This window comes from Neophocaena asiaeorientalis, unplaced genomic scaffold (genome assembly GCF_003031525.2).
Source record: "Neophocaena asiaeorientalis asiaeorientalis breed wild unplaced genomic scaffold, Neophocaena_asiaeorientalis_V1.1 scaffold60, whole genome shotgun sequence".
Classification (NCBI taxonomy): Eukaryota; Metazoa; Chordata; class Mammalia; order Artiodactyla; family Phocoenidae; genus Neophocaena; species Neophocaena asiaeorientalis.
In genome coordinates, this window is record NW_020173721.1 from 648,538 (window position 1) to 663,273 (window position 14,736).

Here is a 14,736-nt window from a genome sequence, read left to right on the forward strand (position 1 = left end):
ACATTACATTCTAACACCACTGATATTCTGGCATCTATTGCTTCTTATGAAGTTTCCCAGGATTCTTTTTTTGAGGGCTCTTTTCTTCCAGTAGGGTTATCATGAATGTAATTAATTATTTCACTAAAACTCTTACATGCCTTTTCTCGTTTAATTTTTTACATGTGAAAGCCTAAAATAAAACTACGTGAATTGAATGACTAATTTGCACATCAATACAAAATAACCAAATTACCCATGAAGTATATTAATGATCCAACTAAAGAATTCTACTTGTAGAGATGGAAAGAGAAAATAAGAATGAGAAAAGTAATAATATTTATGATGTAATGTGAGGAAATTTTAAATAGTAAACATTTTGCTACACAATTAAAGTCAACTGTTACAGTTTTCTTTTCTATGAATCCGGAATAGAATTACAAATCTGGCAAGGGTATATTTTTGATGTCTGTGTCTCGAAATATAAATGAAGCTTAAGGAGAGTTTTATCATTTATTGTGCAGGCCACGAAAGCTAGGATATGTATGGTCCTAGTATCATGTCTTGAGTTTAGATTTCTTCATCTGTAAAGTGAGGGGAGATATATGCTATTTCCTCTTCTCAAAAAATAAGCAAGAACCGATAAGGTAAGATCTATAAAGCTTTTTGGCAACCCAGAAGTTGTCGTATAGGAACAAAATTGAATTGCCTGTTTATGGAGTTTAAAGTTCAGCCTAGATAAGGAAGATCTGTAGTGATTGGGGGGAAATTAAAAAGAAGAGAACATAGTCAGATTCTTAAAAAGAAACATGCTGTACAGCCTGGCCTTCTAAAGGAATCAGCCACCGTATCTTTGTCACTTAACTTTTTTTAATCTGAACTGACAGATCACTGGAGAATAACTGTAGGGAATAATCCCCACACTGGCAGAGGGGATGGATTAAATCAACCATGAAAATAAGCACTGGCCCATGTGTCTATAGCCTAAAAGAAATTTGAGTGAACACAGTGCTGTGTTTAAACCAGGAGCAGTATCCATTGAACTGCCTGTAACATTTTCTCCTGCAAATGCCCATTTGAAGGGAAAGGCAAACACCAATGTTTTGAAAGCCAGGGTACATCTTACTTGCTCTGCTAACTTAAAAAAATTATATTGTTTTATTAGCATAGGAATATAAAATAAGCATGTGTCTCCCTTTCCCCCCATATCATGGCTTCATTTTTAGTGAGTATGGCTTTACTTCTACCCTAAAAAATTTTAAATACCCCTGGGAAAACCATGCTCAATAAATGTTAGCTATAATTTTAAACCTTTTAACCTCCAGTGAAAAGGTGGATTGGCCTTCTGAGAAGAGATTATCAAAGATGTAAATAACTGTTTTTCACATTTAAGGAGGAAAAATAATGGGATTGAGTGTTACATGAGCGCTTCTTTGAGTTGCTTTCTATTCCACCCAAATGCATTTTCTGTCATTAAACGAATATGGTATCAAGAAGGAAGGGTGGCATAGTCAGTGACTTACTCTTAATCTCAGACCTCTAAAAACAAACAAACAAAACCCCCTTAATTATCTTGAACTGGAGAATTAGCAGAGCAGTGAGAACTGATACCCAAAGCCTTTGCTAAACTCCGTTTAGAAAAGGAAACCAGTTCTTACTGGAGAGTTAGGATTCTCTGATGAATAAATTTGGCCTCATCCGTTGAGCAAAAGAATTTCAAATCAAGAGTGACTATTTCCGTATACAGTCTCTGATCCCTACAGGTTATGGGAAAATTAATCAAGCAAAATCAAGGAACAGAGTCTAGAATTCTGGACTTTAGTTAAAATGCACACTCAAACCCTACAAGTTCTAATTTGATATGGTATTACCACCTGAAGGAGACTTGAAAATCTGATGGCAATAGGCAGGAGGGGGTTATTTAAATCTTGTTTTCTGAAGGAAGATCTTATTTTTTAAAGTTTAGTATCGATGGAGCCGCATTTTCTTGGCTCATGCTCTACACTGTTTGAGGAGAGAATATCCACGCCAGGTTCCTCAGAGCTAAAAATCCCTGACACTGATGCTTTTCCAGTGCTTGGGGAGAGTTCTGCTAGGCCCCAGGTTGTCCTAGTTAGTCATAGAACGTTCCAACTCTGGTTTCCCATCTTTGAATCTTTCAAGAACATTTTTTGTATTTCTTTCTCCTCTCCTACTAGACGATCTGAAACACTTGGCCTTCAGGGAATTTGCATTTTTTAAGAAATTCATATGCGTGGACCCTCCCAACACCTATTTCCATTTTTAACCATCCAAAGATGTATCTTATGCTCACCGGAAGTTTCTCTTTGGCACGAATTAACCAATTTCACCACACTGGATAAGCTTGGTTCTAGATTAATCCATGCAGCCTTAGTAAGGGTAAACTTAAGAATTTCATTAGGCTTATTTTATACTGAAGAGATCTCATTACTTCCTCCAGAGACCCTGATATATAACACATATATTGTGTGTGTGTGTGTATATATGTATATATAAATTATATGTGTATGTATTTATACATTTATATATGTGCATTGTGCATATATGTACATTGTATTTTTGTATATTGTATGGATATATACATTGTATATATGTACTTATTCATATATATACATTGTACATATGTACATTATGTGTACATATACATTGCATATATGGACATCATCCATATATATGCATTGTACATATGTACATGGTATATATGTGTGTACGTTATATATACACTGTGTGTATATTATATACATCGTATATATGTACATTGTGTATGTACATATATATGTGTGTAAGACACTGTCATGTATGACTACATCAGATAGAGACACCTTCAGGTTACTCCTCAGTGGATCCCTCTCAATATTAGTTCCACACACATGCATAAATTTGGGTCAAAGAAAAGCAAGATGATGGGGTTCCGAGGTCACGTGAGTTTGGTCAGTGTTAGATGAAGAAATGTTAATCAGGTTTCTTTAATGCTGAAATTCGAAGTCATTAATATTCTGATGCTCATTATGGATTTCCAAAAGTAGGATACAACATGCCATGTCTCATAAATCATTTGACCGTGGAACAGTTTTCTTTCATGGGGCCTATCTGGGGACTAGCATCCTGTGAAATGGTCTCTGAGAACATGTCTCCGACCATCAGGAACAAACGTCTATTGTGGATTTTTCAAAAGAAGTTTCATGCCTCAATTGGTGTTATCAACAAAGCCCAAGGTGAATTCAGTCCCATTTAAGGTCTGGATCTCAGTGTAAGGAACTCAAGAAACTCAATCCAAATAGTGTCCTGGAATGGATCTGAATATCACAATATCTCAGCTAGACTCCTCTCCACCCTCAGGATTACTCCCCCAAGGCAATCACGTTGAACCATTTCTGGTTTCAGCCTTATAGGTTTACCTGCACATTTCTAAATACTTTCCATTTACCTCTGACTCGATTTATTAGTTTTATGTACCATCTGTTCATTTCTGCTGTGGTGTATTTGGGTTTAGCTCACTTATAACATCTCCCACTTTCTCCTCCTCCCTCCTCCTAATAGAAGTATAGAGTTATTTTTTGTTAACTTTGTAACTTTAAATAGCATATTTAAATCTCCATTTGTTCTGTCAACTATAGAGGTGTCTCTTGATTCCCCACTCAGTGCTCTGGTCCTCACTTCCCCTCCTCCCTCCCACCAACCTCTCACTTCTACCTTGTCAAGGATGATAGCATTTGTATTCTCATTAAATCCTTCCTACTTTGTTTACAGGTTGTTTCAAAAAATTGAAGTCTAGTAAACATTCTTAACTTTAATGTGGCTACCTAATTATTTCCTGCAGAGCCAAAATATGTGCTCTGATCAGATGTCCTTCTCAGTCTGGATTTTTGTGCCACTCAAAGAAAATACTCAAATAGACTATCCTTTCATACTCTACCAAGTGCTCAAAATTATGCCACCTTTTATTGCACAATTGAGTCATGTTGTTTGTCTCGTCTCTTGTTTCTTATAAAACTATGCATTTCTTCTTCTATTGTTCGTTGGTTTTGCCTGAAGTGTCTTATTGCCCATCTCTTTTATGATGATGATGATGATGAAAAGAATGGTAAACCTTTTGTAGAAAGTAGTTACCATCTTTCAGCTTCTTACTTTTCCTATAGCATTAAATCCATTCAGTGTTTCTTCTTGGAGCTCAATGGCTTCTTGTTCTAGTTTGGAACAGATGCTTCATTTCTAGATTGTGGCTTTCCAGGCAGCTTTTGTTTTCCCTGAAGTTTATAGTTTCCTTTCTTTTTCTTTTTTTCATACTCTCAGATTCTTCCAAAAGCACAAATACTTTATCACTTCCATGGAATCCCCCTTTTCTTCTGGACATATTTCACTAGAGCCCTTCCTTTATGCTGCAGTCTGGACTGGGTACTTACTCTTTAGAACTTCCAGACAGCTGTCATAGTGGGGCTCCCTTGTACTGTTCTTGTGGGGGATGCACACTGCTTCCTGCATCCTAAATCTTCCTCTTTCTTGGTTCACCCCCTTATTTTGCTGAAGTATCTATTCAACTTCCTAAGAAAAAGGTAAGTAAAGATAAGCTAAGTCCTTGTAAGTTCCAAAATGGGCTTTCTTCCACTCTCACTGTTAACAGTTTAGCCAGCAATAAAATTCTTGGCTGGAGATCATTTTCTTTCAGAAGGTAGAAGGCATTGCTCCACTGATTTTAGCTTTCTGTTGTTTTGCTAATGAGAAGTATGGTGCCTATTTGCGTTATGTCTCTTTGTATGTGGCCTTTTATTTGTCTCTCTGAACTCTTATTTAGGATTTAAAAAAATCTTTATCTTTGGTGTTCTGCAATTCCATGGGGGAAGTATCAGTATCATGGGGGGTGTTTTTCCTTTCACCTTGGCTGACACTCAGTAGGAGCCTGGATGGACTTCTCAAGACTCGGAAGAGCCATGAAGAGCTCTGTGTATTGGGGTGAGACTGTGAACTGACTGGTTCCTTCAGGGTGACTGAGAAGAGAAGGATGTACTTTGGGGTGCCACATCCACATTGGAAATCCTAATTCTTCCCCAGTTTTTTTCAGTTTCTTTAGAGGAGAGCCTTCCCATTATTTTCCTGAGAGTTTAGGCCTAGCTGGGGGCCATTCTGCAGGTGGAGATGTTGGGAGGTCAGCTGTTCCAGAGGAAGGCCTCAGCAAACCCCTGTGGGAATTCAGGGGAACTTGCCACCTTGAGTTCTCAGCCTCCCTGATACATTGCTGGGTGGGTGCAGCTCCCCTTGGGACGGCCCATGCCACCACTTCACCCCTTTGCTTTACAGTGGGCACTTGTCCTCCACTTTTTCCATCTTCCCTATTTAATGGGCATCTAAAAGCAAACAGTATGTCTCGGACTTACGATACTCCAACAAGAGTGTACCCCTAAATGTCAACAAAGGCAGTAATGGGTGGAAAATTGCTCTTCTATCTCAAAGAAGGTGTTAAGGAATGCTGGAAGATTCCCAGATGTCTGTTTTCTCTTCTTTCCAACCAGTGATTTTTGTTTTGAAATTTTTTGCCAATGGAAGAACAGATTCATTTTTTGAAAAGAAATATCCTCAAAATTATGGAGATGGATAAACAAACTGCTCAGGTTGAAGGCCAAGGGAAGAGCCTTCCCCTCCTGGATGGGCTGCTAGGAGCCCCAAGGCCAATAGCTCCTGATCCCGTTGGGCAGGGGGCGGGCATTGGTGCTTTAGAATGCAGACTTTGTCCTACCCTCTGGAATCCACTTGTCTAACAAGTTCCCCAGGCGATTCGGTTCCATATTTTGAGATAGAGTTGGGGAAGACACCTGACTGGAGAAAGAAGCTTGTGTGGCTCAGGCAATACATGGAAAATTTGTGGGAATATGTTCAATGGAAGAATTTCTGCCTTTGTTTTCCCCTGACATCTCAAGAGATACTTAGATCTCTGCCTTGAATGCAAACAAAGCAAACGACAGATTAAAGATATTAGCAGTATTTCTGGAGCTGAGAACACTGACTGCTTGTGAGATGGTTACACATCATAATCTTTGAGGCAGAACTGATTGTGCTTGTTTGGGGCATTGCTGCCAAAATAAAGGCAAATTTTCCAGAAAGTCTTCACCTTCTGTACTTTTTCAAAGTCCCAAGTCCCCAAAATGCCGTTTCCATGTACCTTACAAAAACTTCTGTCTGCTGGTGCATGCTAGGGATGCTGTTAATGAGGGTACCAGGAAGCGTTCCTGACCCGCATCCTTGCTTCAGCTACCTTGGATGTTATTACTTGGTGGGGGGTTGGAAGGAGGGAAGATGTCCAGTTTTACCGACTCAAATTCTTCTGGTTGAGTTGTTCTAGATTCCATTTTTTTCTTCTAGGGATTTCAGTGGGCAAGAAAAGTAAACAGTAAATATAGAGTTAGGGAGGCAAAGGCTACATACATCAGGGAGCACGGGATTTCCTTTTCGGTGGCGCATGAGTTCACTGATTTGTAAGACTGGGGCTGATCTGGGAGTCACTGTCCCCAATTAAGGGACAAAGCCATTTGGAGAACTCTTAGCTGCCACCTGACTATACTCTAGAGACAACACATCACAGAGTTCCATGGGCAACGTAACCTGATACCCTACTTGGTTACTTTCCTTAAAATGTCACCAAGCTGCGCACAGTGTTGGGGCTGCCCAGGGTCTAAGTGTAGAGGAGACATTCTCTCACCACAGAGGCAAACTTGTGACACGAAGCAAGTGTGCTGTGGCCCTTCCCCACCTCCCATCCACTCATACCTCTCACCCCCTTTCCCTCGACCCCATGTCCCTGGTCTTAAAATAACTCATGGCTCACACTCAAATTAGCATCTTTATCCTCAAAATACACATTTATATTTCATATCAGCAGGCTTTAAAAAACATTTTGCCTGCAGCAGGACAGGGCTACAACTGTACACACTTTCTCAGGAGCTGAACGATTCATCACTGAGCAGACACCTTCAAAGTAGCATCTGTAAGCTGGGGACCTGTGCCACCTCTTCTCAAGAGCAGGGCCATGGAAGGCATCCCTCTACGAGGGAGTAGTTATCTTCGTTCCAACCCTCGGGGAAATAGCTTGCCCCTGATTCTGTTCTGTTAAGAGGCTTTGGGAAATGGCAGACCTAAGACTGAGTTGGCCATAGCGCTCATTAGCTGTGTGAACTCAGGCCGGTCACTTAACCTTTCTGAGCCCAAGTTCTATATGTGTAACATGGCAGTGATATCATCTATCCATATGGTTGTCCTGAAAAGTTAATTCATCCGGGGACTTCCCTGGTGGTCCAGTAGTTAAGACTCCGTGTTTCCAATGCAGGGGGCACAGGTTCGATCCCTGGTCGGGGAACTAAGATCCCACATGCCACATGGTGTGGCCAAAGAAAAAGCTAATTTATCCATTTTAAATGACAGTGCTTTCCAAACTGTGAAGCACTGTCTGATTTTGAACCCAAATTGCAGTCACTGTTCTTGGCCTGTTCAGAGTCCAGCTTCGGCAGCATTTCTAGAGGGGTGTCTCGTGTGCGCCTAGGACTGAATCCACGGTCCACGTTGATAGCAATCCATTGCTCCCGCTGCCAGACCTGTGCCTCTCCCCCTCCAGTGGACACAGCATTTTCCTCCCGGTGCCGCCCGGCATCCTGCGGCCCTGCCCATGTCTGTCCCTTTGCTCTGCCAGGCACAGCCCTAGCCCTGGGGACTACACAGCCGTGCAGAGTGGAGAAGGATTATTCCCTTCCCTCGTGGGGTCCCAAGGCAGTGCGGCTTGGTCTCCAGTGTGCGAATGTGGAGAAACAGCTATTAGCTATTAATAATATTGTTATTATTACTATTATTATAGTAAAATACACATAGCATAAAATTTGCCATTTTAACCATCTTAAAGCGTACAATTCAGTGGCATTAAGTACATTCACAATGTTGTCCAACACTCACCACTATGTAGTTCTAGGACTTTTTCATCACCCCCGCCCAGGAGCCCCATACCCATGGGCAGTTACCCGCCAGCCCCTGGCAACCACGAATCTGCTTTCTGTCTCTGTGGATTCGCCTATTCTGTACATTCCATATAAACGCAACTATCCAGGATGTGGTCTTTGGCATCTGGCTTCTTGCCCTTAGCAAGAAGTTCAAGGTTGCCCTTTGTGTTTTTACTTGGTGCTCTTTCCCTCCCTAGGACCAGGCTTGCACCAGGGGACTGGGCTAAGGATGGGCTTGAAAAGCCATTACCATCACGCTCTTTGCAGGATTCCTGGTCACTGGCAGTGATAAACCCCGCCCACTTCCCTCCTCCTTAGCACAGGTCCTCTCCCCTCTGTAAGTGTATTGCTATAAGGCAACTCAGGTCCCAGCCAGGCCCAGAGCTTGTAATCCTTCCCAGCAGACTCTCAAACCCAAGCCTCCAGTTTGCCAACCACGCCCACAGATCCCCGAACCTGGAAAGTCCCAGAAAATGCTGACACTGAGCCCCTGACTACACTGATTATAATAGTCTGATGTTGTACTTTGCGTTAACAAAGGTGAGTGAGCGTGTTGCTAAGAATCACGCTTCCTTTAGCATTTGAGTCCTATTCGGCTTTCTGTGAATCCCGAGGTGTTTCAGTACCTTGCAAAGTACAAGAAACGTTTGTATTTCTCCAGCATCATTCACGGCCTTGCCCTTCATGGGCAGGTAGAGAGAATGAGTTTACTTTCCGTTTCTCTGCCTTGGAAGTAATTGTATGTAAAGCCCATCCCATATAGTTCCTGATACCTCTGTGGTGGAGCTTTATTTATGTGCCTGGTTTCCTGAGAACACCTTTAGCAAAGATCCCAAAGAAGAAAATGTTTTTCCTAAATTAGTTGATATATAGAAACGGAACAAATGGAGACATGCAAGCTTCTTGACTTCTCCTTTGTGATATTAAATTATTTATTTGGGAAGTTCCGATCCACTCTAGGAAATTCCAAGTTCGATAGAAAATTGTTTTGTGTTTCTTTTTCAAAATTGTAAGTTTTTAAAATTTCAAATGAAAACTTTTCAAATGAAAACTTCTGTGCCTCTCTTTTAGTTCTTTCGTGCCTACTGTTAATGTAGTTAAATTTTATATTAAACATTGGCCCATGGAGTGTATACTAACCAGACATAGAGGAAATAATCATAAAAGGACATAAATACCAGGGAAGAAAGTCAAGTCTTAAATCTTCTGTGAAATAGGGTCAAAGCTTTACCCCCAACAATCATCATTTTATCTGCAAACATCCTCTGTAGTTCAAATATGTCCTTGAACCTTCCTAACTTGTATCTGTATCTCAGTATGCTTTATACAATGAGCGATTTAGAGGCTCCATATTTTAGTATTTTTTTGCTTTTGTTTTCATATTATTATGTAGGTGCCTTTGGCATTTTTTAGACCAGAGTGGCATTCTTGTACAGCCCCCTCACGCTTTTCTTTGCATCCAGTACATACCTGAACATATTTTGTTGTCCATCATTTCTTGCTTGCAAATGTCAAATTAGTTCATGTAACTCAAAGAGGTTTAGTTTAGGTTAATGCCTTTCCAGGCAAGATGCAGGTTATGGGAAAGACATAGCCAAACAACGTGAACTCACCAACATCAAGAAACGAAGACATATTTGGGAGCACGTCTCATTAGTAGGTTAGGCTCTGCTGCACCTACCCGTCTGCCAATGTCTATCTGCCAATATTCCCCAGTCTTTCCTGTTTTCAAATGCTGATTTAGATAAATGCTTTTCTAACCAAAATGAAACAGTATGGTATTTAAGTCAACCATGAAAATAAGCACTGACATACGTGCCCCCCACCTGAAAGAAATCAGGACAGGTTTGATTTGAATCAGGCAGGAGGCCAGATGCAATCAGGTTCCCAAAGTCTATAACTCCACCAAAAGGAGAGCTCAGGCCCCACTCCCCCAGGACCCTCCCTCCAGATTGCAGAAGATCCTGGGGGCTCAGAATTGAGCTGGGTTCCCAGCTGTTCAATAAAATGTGATTTTGTACAATAGGAGCAGGGAGAGGGAAAAATGGCAAAGCCAGATCATTCTCTTAAAGTTCCGATAAATGGGATGCTAACTGGGTATTATTTTTTTTAATATGGACTTTATTTCTTAAAGCAGTTTTAGGTTTGCAGCACAATTGAGCAGAAAGTTCAGAGTCCCCATTGACCGGGTGTTTTCCAGCCCTGTCTCTCACAAGCCCTCTCTACCTGTAGAGTCCCAGAGCACTCTGGATTTAAATGAAAGGCAGAACGCACACTGGGCTGAGTGTTCGAACAGACCTAGAGTAACTCACTGACTCAGTGAGGACTTGCCATCCCCACTGGTCCAACATGGAAGCTCTACATGGACCTGAGAGCACAGAATTGGTATTTGGTGCCCCTGGGAAAGGTCAAGCTCTCATTTCATCAATACAGCTATGCCTTGCTTTGAACAAACCTGATTATATATTTAAAATCTGACTTATACCAGTGGTGAATTGAGAGTGATCCATCTTCCCACCACTTTCAAAGACAGCCTCCCACCTCTCTAAGGTCTAAAATCAACAAAACGGCCCAAAGTTTCTGTTCCAGGCAGTCCATTCTCCACACTGTCCTTCAGAAACATCACCTAAGCCATACTGTCATCTGGGTGCCTCTCCAACCTGGAATATCCTCTCCTCCTTCCTTCTGGGTATAGAATTCACTCTCTTGAGCCTTCTCAGTCCTCAGGAACACTGCCTTGGCCTCTCTAACCCACAGAGAAACCCCTCTCCTCATTTTCCTGGACCTTTTGGTTAGTTTCCACACTGTTGACCATTTAGGCAATTAACTGAGATGTATCAAGCATCTCAGTTAATTAGCAGGACTGTAACAGGCACCCCAAACCTGATTATTTCTTACAAGTTAATCTTATATCCACAAATATACTATAAACTCCTTAAAGTCAGGACTATGTCTCCCTGTTAAATCCTACGTGCTACCAGACACAGCATTAGTGCCTAGCTGGTGTTTTCATTTCACAAAATGATTCTTAATTTTACAAAAATAGTCCCTGGTTGACTTCCTTACAGAGAAACTTCTTCAGATTTGCTCAACATAAGGTTCAAAATACATATATTTTTTAAGAATGTCTTTGTTGTATGAAGTCAGGTGTATGATATGTCACTTTACAGAACCACTAGATTTTTTTTTTTTTAATGGGGACTAGTTTAATGTTGCAAACAGGAGTTACTACTTTTGGGAATCTTGACTAATTCTAAGTAGGGCAGGAACAGGATAGCATTGCAGCCAAGGCCTGTGGGTTCAACATTGATCCTTTATATTTAGTTGTAGGCTTATTAGCTTTTAGGCTGATATTCAGGCAAAGAAAAAAGTGAACTTGTAGCAGTCTTTTCTCTAGATCATTCTTTGGCCGAACTGTTTTTCTGCTGCAGAAATTGTTCAGGGCTAGATGGGCACATGGGAACAAATATAGTGAGCTCGGTGTTAAGACAACTTATCCCACCAACGCTTACTTTTCACAGAACAAGGAAAAATCTGGAAAGATGACTCCATCCTCTCGGTTCCTGGCTTGTCCTTGAGGTGCCAGTGTGACCAGTCACCACAGTGCACAGTCGCTGACTATAACCCTTCCGGTGTGGGGCTGTGTCTCTCTGATGAGCAGGCAAAAAGTTCAGACTCAAGCTTTTGATTCTGCAAAACTAAGAAGCATGTACTATCTTTAAATTTTTTTTAAAAACGGTAGAAACTTGAAACTCAATGTCTAAGCACATTGGTGGAGGTCTGAAGCAGCGAGTAGAAATGACACCATTAGTGGTATCGATGATGAAAAGGAGATTACGAACACTTTAGCTTTCTGTTCTTAACTCCATTTGAGCATTTGCCAAAAGAATTAAATGGGTTGAACTTTAAAAATCTAAATCAGATCTTGAAAGTCTAAGTGTATTTCCCAAGCAGCGTGGAAAGGAAGAGAGGGAGAAAGTACTTAAAAATTACCTCTGTTCCTAGTACACCCGCTTGGTTTGCTCCGTCCCTTTGGAAGTAATGCCTGATGGGTTACACTCTGGTCCTCCCTAAATTTTAAAATTTCCCTGAGACGTGACTCTTGTTCTCGCAGTGCACCGCAACCCTCTGAAATACGACGGAGTTTCAGGGCATGAGGGTAAACTTTTTCTAAGGGGGAGACGTCTCGGCTCGCGGGGTGCCGGCTGTCAAAGGCACAGCACGCGGTTTGGTCGTGTACGTTTCAGCTCCACGTGTTTGTTTCAGCTCCACGTTCCTTCTGTCTCCTCGCAGCTACCTCATCCCTCAACTCCCAACTGCAGCAGCTTCAGCAGCTGCAGCAGCTCCAGCAGCCGCCGCCACCGCCGCCGCCCGCCCCGCCGGGCAGCCAGCACCCGCAGGTGCCCCCGCAGTCCCAGCCGCCGCCGCCCGCCTCCCAGCCGCCGCCGGCTCCTCCCGCCCACCCTCACCCCCAGAACCGGAACCAACCGTCTCCAACTCAGCAGAGCTCCAGCTCCCCTCAGAAAGCCAGCCAGTCTCCGGGACACGGCCTCCCGTCGCCGCTCACGCCACCCAATCCTCTGCAGGTACGCGCCCCTCCCAGGGCCCAGGGGACCGGGCCGCCGGGTGGCGCCCTCCCCGGAGGCAGAGGGCAGGCCAAACTTAGCATCCACTTCCGCAGCGTCTAATTCAAATTGATCTCTTAGAAGGAGAGAAGAGGGAGCAGATAGCGGGCAACTGGGGATGCATGTAAACGAAACAAATAGTAGCCCATTGACGTTGCCCTCCGAAGGATAAATGTTATCTGTTTCCTCCTGTGAGAGGCCAGCACAGTAAGTGCCCTTGTAGCCTGTAATAACTCCACTTTATGATACTTTCTGAAGGCAGCAAAGATAGCATCCAATTAAAATTATTACTAGCAGAGCTTTGTAGCCCCGTGGAGAACTGCATCTCCTGTCCATGAGGCATGGTGGTTATTTCTCTATATTATGAATACAGCAGTGTCTTACCTTAAGTACTTGGTGCTCTCTTGTTTCTATTTTTCCAAAGACTCTCTGGGGTTAGGAAGGTAAAGAAATTTAGCCCCGGTCTTATGTCCCAGATTCCAACCATTACTCCATGGATTAACAAGTACTCTAAATTCATGCCGAGACCCTCCACAAATATGCATCTTTATAAAATAATAAAGCTTCCGTCCATTTACTTTATTGCTGTGAAGCTGAGGGCATCCAAAATAGAATTTGAGGCTAATCGTGAAGGCTCATCTTTAATCTACTGTCATCGAGGAGCAATGAACAGGAGCATTCAGGAATATATAATTCTAACATTCAGAAACTCATTTTTAACTTAGATGCCTTTAAAATAAATGAGCTTTAAAAGATAATGACTCTGATGTCAACAGATCAGATCCAGACGTCAGTAGCTCAGTTTTGGACTTAAAAAACGTAATGATGTTTTCTTCCAGGAAGATTTCAGATGATTTAGTACATTTGTAGTGCAGTGACACATGCCCACAGAGTGGAAAGCCTATGCACTCATTTCAAAGGCCAACTCACCTCCCTCCTGGATGGTGGGTGCTCACACTGCCATCAGTCCAGCCCTGCCCCACCTGAGGGCAAGAGTGACGTTATCCTTTGGTCCGAAACAGCAGAGTATGCAGAATCAAGATAAATTGGCCTGCAGACAGAAAGGCCAGTGGATTAGAGACTTAGTGTTTTAGAACCGATTTAATTTGTTGTCCTGTAACTTTGTTTCTGTGTGTTTGGCTTCTCAGTGGTGGCCCAAATTTTCTTGGAAATGGAAACATTAGGGTGTGATGAGTAATTGTCTTCCTTGACACTTGGGTCATGGCTACATGCAGTTTGAGCATTTTCTCCAGTTGGGCTTGAAGATGTATTTTTTTAAATCTTACAAGTATGAGACAACACAATACCTTTGACATAAGACTGAAATGAACACAGGCTAAAAAACTCTTGCTGGTACACTTGACATCTATGGGGAGAGTAGGTCTAATCAAATTTACCAGATGCATGATGAGAGCAATCCTAATGTTTTCAGCATTTGGAATTCAACTCTGATTATTCCCAAGAATGAGTTTAATGCTTTTTTAAGAGCAGTTAAATTAGATCTATCTCAACACCCTGTGATTAAACATTTCCTCTACGCGAGCCATCAAAATACGTGAAATTACCAAAGAAAACACGTGTCCTTCTCTGAGGGATGAGACTACTTAGTCCTGCCCCTAGTTGGCCTACTTAGTCCAGTATTCTGTAGAGTGCAGTGAAAGCTTTGAGTTCTGTGGGCATCAGCCTTCTCAGAACACAGTCAACACCTTACAAATCTCTATCAGCCAGTAAAAGGCAAGTGTAGACTACCCATTTGAATAGCTGTTGACAGGACATTAGATGAGATGACCGCTCAGCCTCATGAAAAACAAATGCTACGAGGAGAATTTCCCAAAGTTCTCCTAATAGTTTCCATAGAAATCTGGGAGCTGTTTCGTTTTTTGTTTTTGCAAGAAAAGAAGCCTCAGAATCACATTTATTTCTGTATAACCCTGAGAGAATATTCTAATTTTTCACTGTTGGAGTTTTAACTTACAAACTTACTAAGTATATTGTTGAGATAATATTCTTCTGTGGGTCTAATGAATGACCGCTGAATGGGTGATGTGGTGAAACTTTAAAAAATATTACTGAGTAGATAGAGAACTAATTTTGAATAAGTCTACATCAGTAGGCATAAAAGGATTTTTTTTTTC

At 41.9% G+C, this 14,736-nt stretch overlaps 1 protein-coding gene across 2 annotated transcripts in view; it reads left to right on the plus strand.

The window, feature by feature from the left end:
* POU6F2 (POU class 6 homeobox 2) overlaps positions 1-14,736 on the plus strand; it is a 356,161-nt gene that overhangs the window by 227,260 nt on the left and 114,165 nt on the right. For both annotated transcript variants that reach the window (XM_024750655.1, XM_024750656.1), the window contains exon 4: positions 12,270-12,562. In XM_024750655.1, the coding sequence (XP_024606423.1) occupies positions 12,270-12,562 (293 nt within the window). The remainder of the gene's footprint in view (positions 1-12,269; positions 12,563-14,736) is intronic.